General features: G+C 36.1%; 1 protein-coding gene across 3 annotated transcripts in view; it reads left to right on the top strand.

Moving 5' to 3' along the window:
• The window catches only part of LOC122518803 (nephrin), a 298,229-nt gene that overhangs the window by 109,193 nt on the left and 170,708 nt on the right, over positions 1-18,328 (top strand). For all 3 annotated transcript variants that reach the window (XM_043637915.1, XM_043637908.1, XM_043637923.1), the window contains exon 3: positions 6,630-6,759. In XM_043637915.1, the coding sequence (XP_043493850.1) occupies positions 6,630-6,759 (130 nt within the window). The remainder of the gene's footprint in view (positions 1-6,629; positions 6,760-18,328) is intronic.

The raw sequence follows: 18,328 nt of genomic DNA, 5'->3' as shown, positions 1-18,328 counted from the left end.
CTAACTCAACGAACGTAAATAAAACGTATTCTCCTTTAGGAGCTTTCAGAATATACTGTTTTCTTTTTTGCGTTAATTCGTATAAGTACAAAGTACAAACCGCAGTAACAAAATTGCACCTTTAAGGAACTAACTCGAATTCACTTTTGAGAATTTTAAAATAAACATATTCTAAAATAGAAAAGCTGACTAGTTTCTACTATAGTCTAGTAGTAAATGTAACAGATCCATAGAGACGAGAATATATCTTATAAAAAAGAAAGATTTCATTCATCTTATGACACATTCGAAGAGCTATTTAAATGCATTCGACTAACATTATTACGTTTCGATGTTAGTTTTTAATAGATCTTCTTTCATATGTTTCTGTTGATGTTTTTATCTTGGAAAAAAATGACCCGTAATGACACCGCACTGCGGAAGATGAAAAGCTTTCGAATAATTATTCTTTTTGTTTTTATATTTTTACGGGACAAAAAGCAGTATGTCATTGCTACGAGCTTGGTTCCTCATTTCAATGCGGAAAATATAAACGTAGGAAGATGTCGTGGGCTTGAATCGTAAAAAGAAGAAACCGAGTATTGTAGAGCAAAAATCCTTATCGTGAAATAATTCAAAGGCGTAAAACGACGTCGGCGAAGCGCTCGACCCTCGTAAAGACGTTGAATTTTATGAAACGTCAGAGGGATTCGGCGCAAATATGTAAATACGCGATAAAGCGTCCGATTTGGTATTTTTCGACCCTCGCTCCCTTTTTCATTTTCTCTCATCCTCTAAGAAAGTTCCGAACGTGGTTGACGCTACGGTTGGTTTCATTGAATCTACCACAAATTCAAAGACAAAGACCGTTTCTGTGTGACTTTATGAACTGCCTGGCATTTCCTGCCATCATTGTTTTCTTTATCTCTCCTACTTTTGTCTCTCTCTCTCTCTCTCTCTCTCTTTCTTCTTCTTTCTCTTTTCTTACAAGCTCGTCGTTTATATACGTCACGTGCTATATTTAAAAAAAGTTGTAAGCTCATTCTTTAGCTTGGTGTAATAACAGAGCACAAGATCAGAATGGTAAGGGAAGAAATTGAAACTTTATTGTTCCCCGTGAGAAAGCTTTTCTTTTTAAAGGCAAATGACATGTTTGTGTACTTTGTCGGAGAAAGCATTAGACGATAACGGGCAGAAAACGAAATTTTATCGAACGACGAAAGAGACACTGATACGCATCCTATACTCAAAATATATTTTCTTTTCGATCTGTTAAAAGAAGAAAGGATTTGAAAAGACAAAATCGTTAATGGTAATCCTTCCACGTCGTAAAGTCAACATTGCGATAAAATATATTTATTTTGAAAAAAAGGAACGTTTATTTTCATAGAAGGATAGAGGGATAATGGAAACTCGAAAGACAAAGGCAATACGATGAGATCACTTGTGTTCTCTCTCGTTGGTACCATCGTCGGTGTTTCCTATTTCACGTTGAGACGTCGAGGAAATTAAGGATCTGATTAACGTGGCCTCTAATTCGTGCTATTGCGAGGTGGTACCCCGTCACTTAACACGCAAGCAATGAAGGAAAGGGAATAGGAAGAGGAAGGAGGTAGGGGCATGAAAGGGGTGTGGTACAATGGCGGTAGACAATAGCCAGCCTGATACGCTGGGTGCAAGCAAACGGTTTGCCAAGTTGAAGAGACTTGCACCGTAGAAACGCTCGAGGGTGGCAGGGGCTGCTCGGGACACTTAAATACCCCTAAATAACGGACCTACTATCCCTCCACCTCTCTCCTTCTCTCATCTCTATTCTCTCTGTCTCTCTGTCTCTCTCTCTCTCTCTGTCTCTCTCTCTCTCTCTCTCTCTCTCGATTCGCACTATTCGCAAGTCCATCCGAGCGTACCGACTGTGACCGTAATAGTCCGCATCTACTGGTCTCTTGCTTCGAGTTAATTCGCACCAGGTACGATCGCGCCAACGTGTTTTAATCGTCGGATCGACTGCTTGATTAAAATGAAACTGTTTCGTTCCTCTCGTCATCGTGAAAAGGTTCGTTCTCTGTTATAGACTTGTAGAACGAATGAAAGTGGGGAGGGAAGAGAGAGAGAGAGAGAGAGAGACAATTTCGATTGCTACGTTCGATACTAGAAAATCTGAGTCAATGAATTCGCCAATACCGAAATCTCGGTCGGCACGAAAGTGACTAGAACTTATTGAAAGCATTCCAACGAGAGTTGAAATGGACATTTATAAATATTATAAACACACTTTTTATAGAATAATTTTTCTTTTATATTTATTCGATTATACGAGATATGTGGTTTAATATGTATCTGATAGATAACATCGACAAGTTAAATATACATTTTTGTTAAAACTATTATTTTCATTTTTCCACACAGACGGAAAAAAGAGTTGGTGGTTGTATCTTTGAAAGATGATATCTAAAATCAAATGAAATAAATTTGTCCTTTCGCATTTAACACGCGTGAAAGATTAAATCTCGAGTATATAACCGATTGGTAACCAAAATTGATCTATGCTTTTCATTTTTTTTTTTCTTTTTTTTTAGTTTACGCTTTAATTCCCAGGAGTATAATTTCAATCATTCACGTATAATATCGATCGTCTACGTTTATCGTGTATTTATTTTTGTATTCGTTGGGTCCGTTTAAATGGTAGTTACACAAGTATATACATAGATTCCCCTAATAGCGTTACCTAGTACAATTTAATGGTAGCGGAACTATAAATTATATCCGTCGTATATCCTCCCCCAATGCAATTTCTCCCGTTAGTCCTCCTTTCCTATAGCTCCGACGATAATCGGAACTACACGATAACGCACGCTAACGTAGTTATCGAATTGACTTCTGCAAGTACCAACGCTAGCTTAATTGCGTTGGCACTTGGGATGATCTAACGTAGAGCATCCATATTCATGCGTAACTGATTCAAGCATAATCACGATATCGATTACATGCTTACGATCAATCTGCACCTTTGTGGATACAAGATTTATGAAATGACAGTTGATGTATCTCATTCATTCGACACAAATGTATTCTATTTCGATAACGTGGACGTCGAAACTCTTCCCATCGCATCGCGTGATGTTGTGTTATGTTATATTATGTTAGGTTATATTATGTTGTGTTATATTATGTTATGTTATGTCGCCTTCCGTAACCCACTATAGAAACAACTTTCGAATCAGTTTAGCTCGTACTCTGAGACTCTTGGGAAAAATTCGTATCGACTTTGACATTTATTTTCCTTTTTCTTTTGTTTTCTTTTCTTCTTCTTCTTCTTCTTCTTCTTCGTCTTCTTTCTCTCCTTCTTTTTTCCCTTGTCGCAACTTTTATCTTTATTTTTCAAATGTGAAAGCAAGAAAGCAAGATACACGTTTATCGTTCAAATTGTCGTATCATTTACTTCGCGTTATCCTTTCCACGCAATCGTTGCAATACTTTCTAGCACTTTAATGGATATCGTTCGATATTACCAAAGAAAACTAATACTCGCGAAATCTTTGCTCGTCTCTCGTTCAGATTTACAATTACCGTGACGTTCTAATCATGCATCTCGAACACGTGATGTATGAATTATGGTTACACGCTTGTCGTGCATTTAATGCGATAAGACCAAGCGTTTCCATTGCGTCCGTCATCCGTCCTGTTTGATATCGATATCCGAATACAATTTCGAGAACTATCATTATCGATCTCCGTTACGCGTTTAACTGTAGAAACATTAGTGAAAGTTATTCCTAAAATTAATAGATGTTATATGTTCAGAGTACTATTTGAGTACCGAAATGTTTATACCTTTCGTTTATAATCAATTAAATCAATTTCTTCCGTTTTGATTTTCTTTTTTTTCTTTTCAATCAACATACTTTGAAAATATGCAATTATTAAAAGTATATTTGATTATCGATATAAGCCAGCCTTAATTAAAATTCCATTAGGGAGTACCTACGTTCGTTTGAAATCAAAGACAATATATTCGTATGACTTATGCAATGAGAAACCTTTGCTCGTTCATCGTTAATTACAACGTGCTATATGCGTAGCATAACTCTCTCTCTCTCTCTCTCTCCCACTATCTCTCTTCTATCGTGAATGCTTTCAGGAACGTTATAAATATTTGAAAGCTCAACAAACAACTAGAGTGTAGATCATTTTCGATTATCGATTTTCGTTACAGCATTCTTGCGAAATTATGCCGGTAATTGGTTCCATTTTGCGATAAAGTTCGGTGATACATCGCGTAAATTGTCTTCATAGCTATGTACGTCGTTACGACATATTTATAGCACCGCTCGTGTAACTTTGTTCTAGCTCTCTTATTCTCTCTCTCTCTCTCTTTCTCTCTCTTTCGTTCTCAACTAATTACATTCGAAATTAATTTTTTACTCGTTTGCGAATCCTTCAAAAAAAATTAATATCACATGCAATGCCAACAGTAAAACATAAATTGAAATATGCAAAAGTAATCGGATTTTTTCAGAACCCTTTGACAAACACATTTTTATTCGCACGACAATTATTATCTTTTTGATAAAAAATTAAAAGAAAAAACTTACCTCGTCGTTGTTGGTTCAAGTGGTTTTTGTCGTATTAAAGTATGCCGGCACTATGATCAAACTCGTCAGGATTAACAGGATTTTCCTACATCCGGCAATAAATATAAAATGTAGTCCCTTTCGATTTCACTAAGAGATATATTGTTGGTTAACTGCGTCGAATCAAATTATAATAGTTGTTATTCTCAGAGATTCATTATGCTTAAGATATTATAAGATATAATAATAAAAATTTATGATTAGATATATAATAGCAATGTTCAAGCGTGATAAGATATCATTGAAATATAAAAAAGTTAAATATAAGAAATAATATTGCAATCTCATGATATTTAATCGTTCATCAATCGCTTATCTTTAATATTCTACTTCGTCAATACATTGATACAATACATATTTTATTATCCAAAAATTAGTTTCATTCATGGTTAATTCACTCATATTATGTTTGTCGTAGCGCGACGTTGATGCTATGCATCCGTGGCGTAGCACTGTCGATAATTTGAAATTTTCATATGTTGGATCTTTGTCGAATGTTTTGGGCAGGTAACTAACTATCCTCCTCTCGCTCGTTCACCTCTCGTTGCCCGCTGATTTCGATCGATAATGAATTCATTAAATGTGTTTCGGATGCAACACGAGGCTCGTTCACCATTAGCGCGCTGGACATTTCACCCAACGCCTCGGGTCTTTGAGGGTTAATTGCGGACATGTTGCGGAATTCCATTAATCGAAACGGCTTTCAAGGCTCCTCTGGTATTTAAACTACACGTTCGCATGCTATATTCGTGGCTGATATATAGCCCTATCGCGGCTTCCCTCTTGGCCAACGTATCTGTTGAATATAAATAAGTAAACTCATTGGAATACATATTTGTCCTAAGTCGGTTGAGTTGGTAAATTTTCGTCTTTGATGACCACCTTGGAGGTAAAATTGGAAAAATTGTTATCTTCGAAGTCAATAACGAAAAAGGATAAAGTGAGGAAAAAAAAACAATGTAAATGCAATGTTCTTTCGCTTTACGCCATGTTAGCCTATTACTCGGACATCTTTACCTACATTGTCGTTTTCTCGTTGGCCAACGGAGGAAAAGAAGATCAAGCTATGTAACAAATCGATTTCGATCAGATGAACACTGGCTCGTTCTTTTAAATCGATCGGTAAGAAAAAGTCTGAGGGACCCGGATGGACAACATTGCTTGGACGTTCGTATCTTTGCTACTTGTTTCGTCCATCCGCCAAGGAAGAAAGACGAAGGCAGTCGACCAAATCGAATGGAAACTCGTTTCTCGGGAATAGCCTACCGGAATTTACGAAGGAATTGGCCTCCTCGTACGATCTGACCCTCGAGGTTTCCACTTGCATCTTGACCATACCGAGCATACTACCTCTTCCTCTTCTTTTTCCCTTCCCTCACTTCCTTTTATACAGACGCCTTCTTCACGATCAACGTCGCACAGGGTCCGGTACAACTTCCCAATGCTACATGGTTTTACGGTAACATCCTTGCGTTCCAAATGGTTTCATGGTAATCCTCCCCCTACTCCTCTTCCTTCTACTCCTCCTCTTCCACTCTTCTTTCGATTCTCTTGTGGAAATGAAATTTCATAAGCTGCTCCTCTTAATCCTATCGTAACCCGAGCGGTTTGCGTTTTACATATCCGCCGTGGCGATCCTCATTGAATTGCAGACGCATCGGAATGCCTGGATTTCTGAAATCGAAGGACGCACAGCAAGCGTCCGCAGGAAATCCGGGTTACTCTTGTGTAAGCTTCGCCGACTACCGAATTCAGGAAATTGACTCCCGAGCTTACGCTTCCTCCCTTTATCCCACTCCTCCTTTCATTCCTTTCTCTCTCTCTCTTTTCGTCCTTATTCTTCCTCCCTATACATGTCCTTTCGTACAATCACCTCAACTGGTGCTATACGTATATTGTTTAATCTTTTCTATTTCAATCACCTTATAATATATCCCTATTTTTTTCGACTACAACCAAAAACTTCAATTATTTGTTTCTGACTGTATATTTTGTAAGAAAAAGTATTTGTTTTTACAGTTCCATTGGTCAACATCAGCGTTGTTGAAGGAAAACAAGTGGAATTACCATGCGATATTACTCCTCCAGGAGAGGACACTCTACACATGGTTTTCTGGTTTAAAGATGAAGCCGGAGTGCCACTCTATACGTAAGTATTATAATTATATTACTATATCGAAGGTATAAAAACTAAATGAAATACTTGCGAATAAAATAATATCGGTTATATGTTGTATTTCCATCGAAATTTTCATTTATTATTTTGAAACTATAAATAGTTTCGATTGAATTAAGTATATCCATTATCATTCATTCAAAATATTTCGTAACATAATTTTAGCAGCAAAAAAAATGTAAAATATATTTAATAGGATTAGTCGAGAAGCCGAAGTAAAAATTTTGCTTTTCCAAGGTTGACAATTTCCAACGAACTCATTCGTAAAGCTTTTCTGGTCCGCATGGTGACTGGGAAAAATGTCGAGTACTTTAGGAATCTACGGTTCTTCGACTAATATGCAATAAACTACCCTCTTCTCGTGTGCCTCGGCCAAGATTTTCTAAAGCGCGTTACATCACTACTGCACCATGATGCGGAGAGTATATGGTACCACCGTGCCGTTATTAAACGTACGTCACCGTACTTCCCTACGTTGCCTTTAATGCTTTTCGCCCAAAATTCCTTTTCACATTCCAAAGAACATTATTGTTTACGGTATTGCATTTATTAAATGGTTTTCTATCACTCTTTGTTTCTTATTTTTCTTAAATTCCATTGTTTTTCTTTATAAAACTTCATGAAACTCAATTAACATCCATTATGAAATATAAGAAATATTTTATCATCACTTTATAATAAGAAAATAGTTAATTAAATGCACTCGTTATACTTTATTATCCTCTTATTATTTTTTCTACGGAAAAATGCAACGATTGTGCGATTAACGATTAATCTCTCGACTCTTTGACGTTTTTTACGATCTCTTTACGTTGATGAAAAACTTATTTAAGAGAACTTATACGAAAAGAGAGTAATCTCTTAGTATGTTTCAAAGTTCATGCGTATGTGCACGAAGATTACGGTAGATATTTATCAAAAAAATGCATTTTTTTTTTATCTCACTTTCATAATCCTTTTCCTTTTCCTTTTTGTAAATAGAATCACTTGTGGTTCTTATTTTTGCTTGATATTATAAATGAGTTAATGGAAAAAAAAATAAAACGTATATCAAAGAAATCCGGTGACTATAATATTTAATGGTCGTCTGCATATATTGAGTCGTAGAAAATGTAGAAAAATAATCTTACTTAATTACTTGTTTCTATTACTTTTAACATACTCTTATTTTTTATATTAAAATATTTTATAGAAAACTATAAATGCGTTTGCACGAAAAAAAAAATGATTACAAGAAAGATTTTATTTCATCATTTAGTATCTATAAATTGCAAAATTTTCATTTTTCGTACATCTGCGAGAGAAACACACTAGCGTTACAATTGGATATAAAAATTTTTCAAACGAATATGCATAACCCGAGTTACTTTCATTGATCATATTTCGTGAGAAAATTTGTTTCAATTTATTACATTTATCATATTTTTCGTTCCATATATTGCTTACGAGTTCAAAAATTGTATCAGAAATGAAGTTTTAATCCAAAAATAAAAGATAGCACATGAATGTAAATTTTTAATAGAACACAATTAAATAGAATACATTTAGATATTATTTATTAATTTCTGTTAATAATTTTTAAAGAACATTTAAACATTACAACAATAAAAATACGAGAATCGAAATTTTAATTAACAGTAATATAAGTTCTGTAAATGATCAAAAATAAAAGAATAAATCGAATACCAGAGAGAAAAAGAAAGGGTTGATGTTAAATAACATTTGGTATAAGAGAACTCGTTTGTCGAGAAATAAAAAGAAAATAAGAAGACACACGTAAAAAAGGGGGTTCGATAAATGTAATGAGAATTGCAATAGGGCACAATCAGCCAACGTGGCATGTAATTACAACGTGTCGATAAATATCGATCGGTGATAAACGAAGGAGAATACAGGGATCGGGAGGAGAAAGAGGAGAAAGGAACCGAGTCTGACATTTCCGAGATTCTTGCTGATAAGTTCATCAGATAATTAATAACCGAGTTCTGATGTTCTCCGTTGTTTCCTTCTCGTCTTTTTAGGCAGCGTCAGCATTAATGTCGTTGTATCTATGTCAGAGTTGTAACGTCAGAGAATCAAGAAGAGTATTGACCACTCTTTCGCTCTTTCGCTCTTTCGGTAATCGTTTCTTTAAAGAGAAGCAATTAATTAGCACTCCGGCTAATTATCTTGCTCGTCTGTCTATTTTAATTAAATGCGAGCCAGGGCTTACGTATTTTTCCCATCTTTGAGATTTAAATTACTCCTCTGTCGTTAAATAATGTAATCATTAAAATATCTTTAGAATAATTTTAGATCCTCAGGAAAAAAACATTTCATATACGTTAGATTATACACACATCGATTTAAATATTATATAATAATTATATTTAACTAATAACTATAGATTACATTTCGTTTAACTAACAAACGCATAAGTTTCCTTACAACGATTCATTAAATATGAAATATTATTGTCTCTATAAATTCCCACCACCCGCCCCCCCCCTTCCCGATCTAAATTTATTTCTCTAATTGTCAGAGCAAAATAAAGGATTAATTCTAGAGCCGTATGACCGAGTTGGGCACAGCTGTTTCTCGTAATCCATCCATCTATTACTTTCTACGATGCCTTGAACAAAAACATTAGCTCGAGAATTATGGATAATTATGGAATAAATTTCCTACGATTCGATAATACGTCAGGATTGAACGTTCTTCCATGCTCGAGACGTTTTCTCGGGTAGTAAGATAAAAACGAAAATTCTCCGTCAAATGGACGCGAAGATAATGGCGGTTGGAAACGGAGAAAGAAAGAAAGTAAGTAGGAAAGAAAGAAGGAAAGAGGAAGAGAAAGAGAGAGAGAAACCGAAGGAAAAGTCCCGCGTTGTAAGTTCCATTGGGAAGGATAAATAACTCAGCTATGCTCTGAGAATGTAAAAAAGAGAAAAGATTGGTTGTCCTACTGTTTGAAAATAGAAGAAAAGTAGAAGGAAGAGGCTAAAAAGAAGGTGAAAAAAGAAAGGACGAAAGGAAAAGATGGAGACGGCAAAATTTGTTCTTCGAAGAATTTCACTTGACGAGATGCGTTCCGAATTCAGCTTTAGCACACCTACCGCAAACCGACGTGAAACCGCAACTTCATGGAGCACGTCAGAAAGAACACCACAACCGCTGAAGCAACACAAATTCCTACTTGTTCTCAACGCTAGACGACTTTTTAACATTGCACCAAATAATTTGCCGTTATGGTCCCGCGTGTTCCCCTAAACTCCAAAGTCATCTTTGAGATTTTTATTACATTTTAGCTTTCTACGATTAATAATCTTAGCGTGCATCGAATCAATTTAATATCAAGAGAAAGAGAGAAAGAAAGTGAGATGTTTGATACTGAGACAACCAGGAAAACATGGCACGTTCATAGAATCTACCGATGAAATACGTTTTAATCTGAAACAGCTGCATATTGTTGCTAAAATAGAAATGTTCTCCCGCTTTTAACGATATCAACTGCTGCCGTGTTTCGAGATGCAACTAACTATAAATCGTTCTCGTTACGATCTCAGTACACGTACCTACATAGATATACGTGTATACATATATACAATACATACGCGTGTGCCAGTGGCACGAAGCGAGCATGCCACGAAGTCTCTATCGATTCGATAACATCGATGAAACAGAAAGGGAGAGAGAAAGAGAAAGAGAGAGAAAGAGACAAGGAAGAAAGAAAAAAGCCAAATGGAAAATATAAAACGATACTTTGGGAATTCCAAGTTAACGATAGTTTTAAATAAAACTTCTCTTACGTTCGGGTAAAAGATCTCGCATAGGAATTACTTCATGAATAGAAGAACGCATAGCGTTTGTATTTCACGCGTGTAACTTTAGAATACATACGTATATGCAAATGAAGAGTTTGAGATCAATAATAGAATCGTAAGAAGACAAAACGATTACTGTCATAACTTATTTTCAAATATAAGGCAAATTTGCTTTGCAGTTTATGCTGCAATTGCTGATCGATTGCTGATTTCGATAAAAATAAAAGTTTCAAAATATTCACTATATTTAATAATTTGAATATGCTTTAAACGTAATCAGTGGGGTGATTGAGGACCGAGTTACGAAGGTCGCGCAAGCATTTAACCCTTTGTTTATCGGTCTCATCTTATTAAGGAAGTATTTCGATTCTCGTCGTGGACATATCAATGTTGCGTGCGTGCAGAGAAGCTCTAATTATAACATACCATGCGAGGAAGGCTCGGTATGCCAACTATGCCTCTATCATAGACCACGAGCGGCAACCTGTAAACCGATACGTTCACCACCATCCAAGCTATTTGCAAACGTTGTACACTCTCATCGATGCTACTACATTTCTATATTCTCTATATATATGATATACATATTAATGTATTATGTATAAAGGTTAACTCTGTACGGTTATCAGATATGTACGCGGCTACTAACCTTTGTCGACGTTAACACCTTTGTTCACAATTCAAACGTATTTAATTGACAATTATTTTAATTTTTATCCCTGCTCACAAATAATTTACCTCTGCTAGCTAATTAACAGATAAACAGTTTAACAACAGATAGACAATTTAATTTTATACGCAGAAACTCAAAAATAGCCGCGGAAATGATCAAATAATCGTGTATGCTTCAACAAGAAGATATTCCTGCTACTATTCCATTATTAAGAGATTGTTTTACTATCCACCATTGTGTGTTTCATTATAATAGTTAATTAATGTAGAAACCGTGAAAAGAGTTGGGTTGTTTGGGTAGCATTGCGAATCCAGTTCTTCCGTTTTCCGGAAAACTACTTTGAATTCCTAAGCAATTCAGGTTTTTGAACCAACCTGTTCCCAAATGTCTACTTAAACTTAAAGGAATAGAAATGTTTCGTTCCTCCCTCCCCCTAATGAGACCCGTCTTTTTTTATTCGCAAATGAAATAATAGTTCGTTGTTTCAATGGTTGTAAAAAATGTTCTCAACGCATATGCTTGTTAAAAACAATTCGGTTCTTAAATGACTTATTTTTCATTGAAATAAATCTGTCTCAATATGGATATTATAAATTAATAATTAATTTCGTACAAAGAAACAATTATTATTTGTGACGAATGAACATAATATCCTATAATTTATAACTCAACAATTTATCGAAAAGACTCGACATTCTAGCATGTTAAATGTTTCGATATCCAATGGAAACATATATATATATATATATATATAAATCGATATAATAATAATGAAATAATGCAAGATACGATCACTGATCACTTATAGTAGTTACAGTCGACAAAATGATATTTACCAGCTGGAGGGTATTGCTTGTCATGTAAAGGATATCGATAACACTCGCCTCGGGCAGGTAAATAAAGCTTCTCTGACTTGACGTAACACACTTGTGGGCTATGATTAATCCTGCTAAACTCATGTACTAGCATCGAGCTTATTTTTATATAGAAAAATGTAAAGCTCGTTATTTGTACTGGTAATGTTCCGTTTAAAGAAAATCATAAAACATAACACGCGAATCGGCTGCTATCGCGTAGAGGTAATATTTGATAAATGCTCCCTACGGTCCAGGAATCCTATGGTTCTTTCTCCAAGCAGATATTTCTCTTATTGCATTTACGATAAATCATTCCAACGATTGGACATTACGTCCTTTCGAATTCATATTCTATGAGAGTTTTCGTATTCCGTTTAAGCGGTTTTATCGTCAAGAACGTCAAAAAAATGATTACTTTTTCCAAACAAAGTATTCGATTGATGTGCAAAAAATAATATGTAAAGAGTAATATAAACGAAATATAATTTCTATTTATTTGAAAATATATATTATCCTATATACGTATTTATTTTTGTTTTTTTGTTTTATAGTCAAAAAAAGAATAGAAAAATTATCGTCAAAAGTCGTCTAGATTTACAGAGTATCTCTGAGTATGTAATACATACTACGTACGTAATAAGAGTTTTCGAACGTGATAGGTCGAAGTCTCGTACGAGTAGTGCCGTGCTGTTTCCAGTGAAACCAGGCCGTGGGGATCTTGGGGATTCGTCCCTGGATTACGACGGGGTTGAAACTGGTCAGGGGTCGTGCCCCTCGCTCGTGTCCTCGAGGTCACAGGTCAGACACTATGGCTTCTCTCTTTCTTTTCCTATCTTTTTCTCGCGTATTCAGCAACCATTTTATTTTCCATTCGCGATCCATCCTTACCCTTTTTCCACCTACTGACACCTGCAAAATAAAGCAGAATAGGGGAGCGTGCACGAGTGAATTCGTTGAAAAGAAAACGAAAACGGACGAATTGAGACGTTATTTGTTCCACCTGTGTCCCATAGGAAACCTTACGAACTTCCCTGTCCCAATATTCTTGATCAAAATATATAGACAATATTTAGATCTTCAAATAAATGTATTTATTTATCTTACCTTGTCCATGGGCCAGGATTTGACTTTGACTGGCACATGTGTGCATTGTAGTGTTTCCATTATGATACATGTTTACTAATAATCACATTTTACCCTTCGGCAATTTAATACTAAAATAATCATCTTAAAGTTCTTGGATAAGTTAATTAATCAAATTTTGAATTTACACAAAATATTATAATTCACTATCTTTGATGCGAAAATTTATAATTTTACTGAATCTAGATTTTGATTAAATTAGACTAGACGATTACAATGTTAGGACTATAATAAAGTTGATAATCATAATCGATGTTTCGTCGGCTAATATTATTAGTCCACAAGAATATTAAAAGCAACATCGTTACGCGAGAACTATCTTGATATCGTCGACGTACCGAATCATTAATCATTCTCGTTTTAGTAAAATTAATGCATATGCATCGTCGAGAGTATTAGAATCGTAAATGGCACTCGTTAATGGAGAGAAAAATAAGAAAAAAAAGAAGAAGAAGAAGAAGAAGAAAAAGGAAAAGAAAAAAGAAAAAGATAAAGAGTAGGTAAAGCCGAAAAAGTATGGCGAATAAGTATCCACGAATGCGTTTCGTGTAGGGCAACGTAGGTATTCCAATCTCTCGTCTTCATTACAATCATCATAAATCACAGTAACGTAGCTTCGTTCTGTTCCATTTCTATCTTCCTGTGTTTCTCAAAGCTCATTGCTCGATATCGACTTTCTCTCTCTCTCTCTCTCTCTCTCTCTCTCTCTCTTTCTGTCCCTTTAAGTATCCTTCGACGTTCGTAGTCATAGCTCCTTTGCTCTCGCATATACGATACCCTTTGCATTACACGGTAAATAAGCATTAACAACGAAGAGACTTCACCCTCTCACCATCGCTGGTATGTGCAACCATAATCAAGGAGGAACGATAACGAGGAAAGGAGGAGGGGTAACAACGCGTGCTTGAGCGTGTATAACAGGTGAGGGCGCACCGACGTATCTATCCCCCGGGTCAAACAATGTATGCGTTTGCGATCGTACGAGCGTTAGAGAGAGAGATCGTACCATGTTCAGAAAAGGATGAGAGAGAGAGAGAGAGAAAGGGCAAAGAGGGTGGAGATAGGAGAGAAACGTAGCGAGGGCGCTTATTCATGGATGATAGCGTGCACAAACCGAACGAGGCTACGGCTCCGCGTGCAACCGCCCCTAACCGCCATCGCCAACACTATCATCCGCTCGAATAGATTATAGAATAATACCCGAGATTCGGATCACATAATGCCTACGATACCTTCGACCACAAGTCTGCCGAACTTTTCTCTACTTTGGGCACGAAAGCTTTCCGAGGTTCACTTCGATCCGCTGGCTTGACCTCAGTCTTACAACGTCTTCGACTTTTAACCCGAGTTTGCGATTTTTCGATGGGTTACTTTCTAAAGAAAACGAAAAATAAACTCTTCCGACGCTACTAACTTCTCTTCGCGATCATTTCCTACACTTCTTTATTTCGTGATCGTTTATCGCACACAGATAGTTAAAACTGGTGATTTAAGAAATGATTGAGATAAAGGTTATATCAAAGAAGTTCTTACGATTATTTCTACATAGGAAATAAAAGTAAATTATATCGATTCAGAGTTTGCCAGAGTTTATTTTTCCATCGTACCAAAGTTATTCGAATATTGCCTTAGAGGTTTGTAGTATGTGTTACTCCCTATAGTGTTACGATATAGCGAGTCATATATCCATAGGCTTTGGCTTAAAATTGCACAGATAGGTTGAAAGTGGTATGTACTATTGGTACTAGGATATATTCATGGCTCGATATCGTAATTCGGGCCACAGGTTCAACTACTCAAGCACGAGGTAACCGCCTCGATGCGTTTCATGAACATTCAACACTATCTACTACGCAGCTCTTCCATTTCGCGAAAGGACCTTTGTTCGTTCGATCGCAATATTTGCTTCGACTACCGTCATCTCACTTTCTATCTCTCTCTCTCTCTCTCTCTCTCTCTCTATCTCTATCTCTCTATCTCATTCTCCTTTTCCCTCTTTAACCAACCCTCATGTCCGTAGTTGTGTTCCAACTACCTACCTTGTATTCATCGTTCTACGCTTCGTTGTACATCCTACGCCATCGGATGTTTGCGTCTACTCAGGTCACGCGTGTATACATGTACGTTACCGTAAACGAAGTACCACGGAAGCTCTGTCTCTTCGATTCCGTCGTCCATCGACTCCTTCTCAAACTCTGTAAATAATTATGACAAGAATGCTCTTCTATAGAAGGTAGATTTTGCCAAATGAGCATCCAACACGATGCATTCACTATCCACTTAACCCTTTTCCTCTTTATTCTCCTCCTCTCCTTCTCTCTCCCATTCCATTTACACAAAGGATTCGTAACATTCGTAACAAGGTAAAAGCATATCGGTTTCTCTTTATCTTACCAGAGATTCTTGAAAACTAACCAAAATTACTTTGATTATCATTATACTTCTCGCAATGCTCTTATAATAATGGTAATTATTATTAGCATCCTCATTTGGAAATGAATTAAAGAATGGAATTTATGAACATAGAGATTCGTTATTTCAATGCCATAACGGATCAGCTCGTAAACGTTTAACGCATCTCATTAATGTTCTATAATTGTTGTGCGTGTGTGTGTTCTTCTTTTACTTGAGTATTTAAAAAAAAATATACATTATAATTTATTACTGATAAGTTATACACAAATTTGTATAAAGATGAAGAAGCGTATATCCGTGAAATCCGTCATACTAAACATCCTCGTTTTTTTCAACATTATTTTTTGGTGATTTTATTGTAACAGTACCATCGCGTCAATAGTTGCGGATTGAGTGCGATAACATCAGGTGCTACAGTTGCAGTAATAATAACAGCTGCCGTGTATCGGATCAGATATCGAGTTTCGGCAGATGATGGCACGATAAAATGAAAAAAAAAAAAAGAAAAAAAAGAGAAAAGATTCCAAACGAAAATGTATGAAAATTCTAAAGCGAAACTCGACCGTAACTCGAGCGTAAAATTCGGGACACCAGCGGCCGAGCGATCGATTATGTTACTTCAAATTTAAATTTTTCACGCGTACGAGCAGATATGTAAATATTTCACGATGCTGCTCTCTGATCGATGATGCAGTATCGGAACCTCGCAGAAGCTTGCTTATAACGGATGGTTACACTTCTCACGACGGTTTTTACTGTATCATGGAATACAGGTCATGATCGAAACGAAATGTTTGACGTAAAACGGTTTGATATCGGAAAAAGAAGATACGAATACAAAAATAGACGCTAAGGCTTTTATTTACATTAGCAGCAGGTAATTTATCGACATGTATTATCGCGAGTATACAATTGTTCTATCATTTATAGCATTTCTTCTCTATTATCATCCTTACGATATCGTTCGGGAACGCCCAAAGTGAATTAACAATAAGCTTTACCTTACTGGTCAATATAAATAAAAAAATAGAAGGAAAAGGAATCTAAAGAAGAGGTTGTTTTATTGCGATCGTATACATAAGACCAATGAATTATAGTTTATTGTTCTTGATTCTAGGTATCTCTGGAGTATAATGAACGCTTTATTTTCAGCTAATTTTCTTATACCCCGATATCTCTATATCATTGAAACCATCATACGAAAGCTCAGCCCTTATCGACGACATTAATTCTCTGTAGAAAAATGACAAAAGTCATCTATAAGCACGAACAACCATGTGAAACTTGTAAAATCTAAAGATCTTGCTCGACAGCTCGAAATGAAAATGAATGAGATTAAGAACTGCTAGATTAGTATTGTAGGGAATATATCCTATGTAATTTATAACGTGCTTGCGGAACAGTGCTTTTCGTGTAGTCGGTCGCCATCGTTAAAACCAATCCGAAGTTATGCCGTGGTACCAATGGCTCTAAAGGCAACCATGAATTCTATGAACGTTTCCGTCCGCGCAGTAATAACCGGGCGAACTGTCGCTTGGCGCAACTGGAATATTGGACTCAACAAAATAAGCATGAATGATCAAGAATCGTTATGGGACTAGCTATCTTTATATGCGTAATACATATATCCGGAAAATTAAATGTAGCTTATCTTTGATCTATTATTATACTCTTTTTAACGATCGTTGAGAAGTACTTTATTATCGTATCAACAAAAAAAAAGGGTAGTTATCTACTAACGGTCAAACTATTGCGAAAAATAGGAAAAGTATAGTGTCTCGTGTCTTATTGACTTCAGCGTGGATTCATTAAAAGTGCGCTAAATGTCATATTAAATCCTGCACGATCCTTCAAAATAACCCTTTGCAAAAAGCTCTTGAAAGGTCATACTTTCGGTAGTTGAAGTCACGACGAAGTTACGATGTAAGACCCTTCATCGTATGCTGTAACATCAACGTAACCCTTGTTACACGTAGCTCGCTCGTTAGAAGTATAAGGCGTGAGTCGTTAACTCTACAGTTGCCTACGTATCCGCCTACGTTACACATAAAATTTAGATTCCAAGTAAGATGTAACATCTAGGACATAAACGTATATCGCCAAGATTTATGAATAAATGACGTTTTTCATTATGATCTTAGGTTACCCTCTGCATTAGTCACGCGTGTAAAACAGCAAGGCGCAAGTGAAAAATAAATCCGCGAGACTTCGCGACCGAGGTTTATTACCGCTCGCCTAGTAAGTGTTGCGCTGAGTTGCGAGTATCTCGGACGTTCTTTATAACTTAGTCGCTGGTTCCCTTCCCTATTTTTCTTTTTCTCTCTAGAATTTAGTTATTTCTTTACTCGAGATTTATTTTTCCTTAAATTTTCATGCCAATCTTGGCTCCTTCTCTCTCTTGTATTATATTATTTTAATCTTATATATTCGATCGTAATATAACGTGATTTTCTTTTTTGTGCGTCTGTTGAAAAGTATTTTTAAACAAACTGTTAAAAATTCGCAATCAATATCGTACTTTCGTGTACTACTGAGATATGTCTTTTCTATTAAACGTATTCAACGATCAATTTAATGATAGAAGAAAGAAAGTAGGCCGTCGGCCCAAACGGTTGGTCCGTTTTCTTCCCACTCACCGACTTCGTTCTTGG

The sequence above is a fragment of the Polistes fuscatus genome, unplaced genomic scaffold, assembly GCF_010416935.1.
Source record: "Polistes fuscatus isolate 324 unplaced genomic scaffold, CU_Pfus_HIC Scaffold1, whole genome shotgun sequence".
NCBI classification, from domain to species: domain Eukaryota; kingdom Metazoa; phylum Arthropoda; class Insecta; order Hymenoptera; family Vespidae; genus Polistes; species Polistes fuscatus.
Note: the sequence above shows the minus strand (reverse complement) of the source record. Positions and strands in the feature narration are given on the sequence as shown.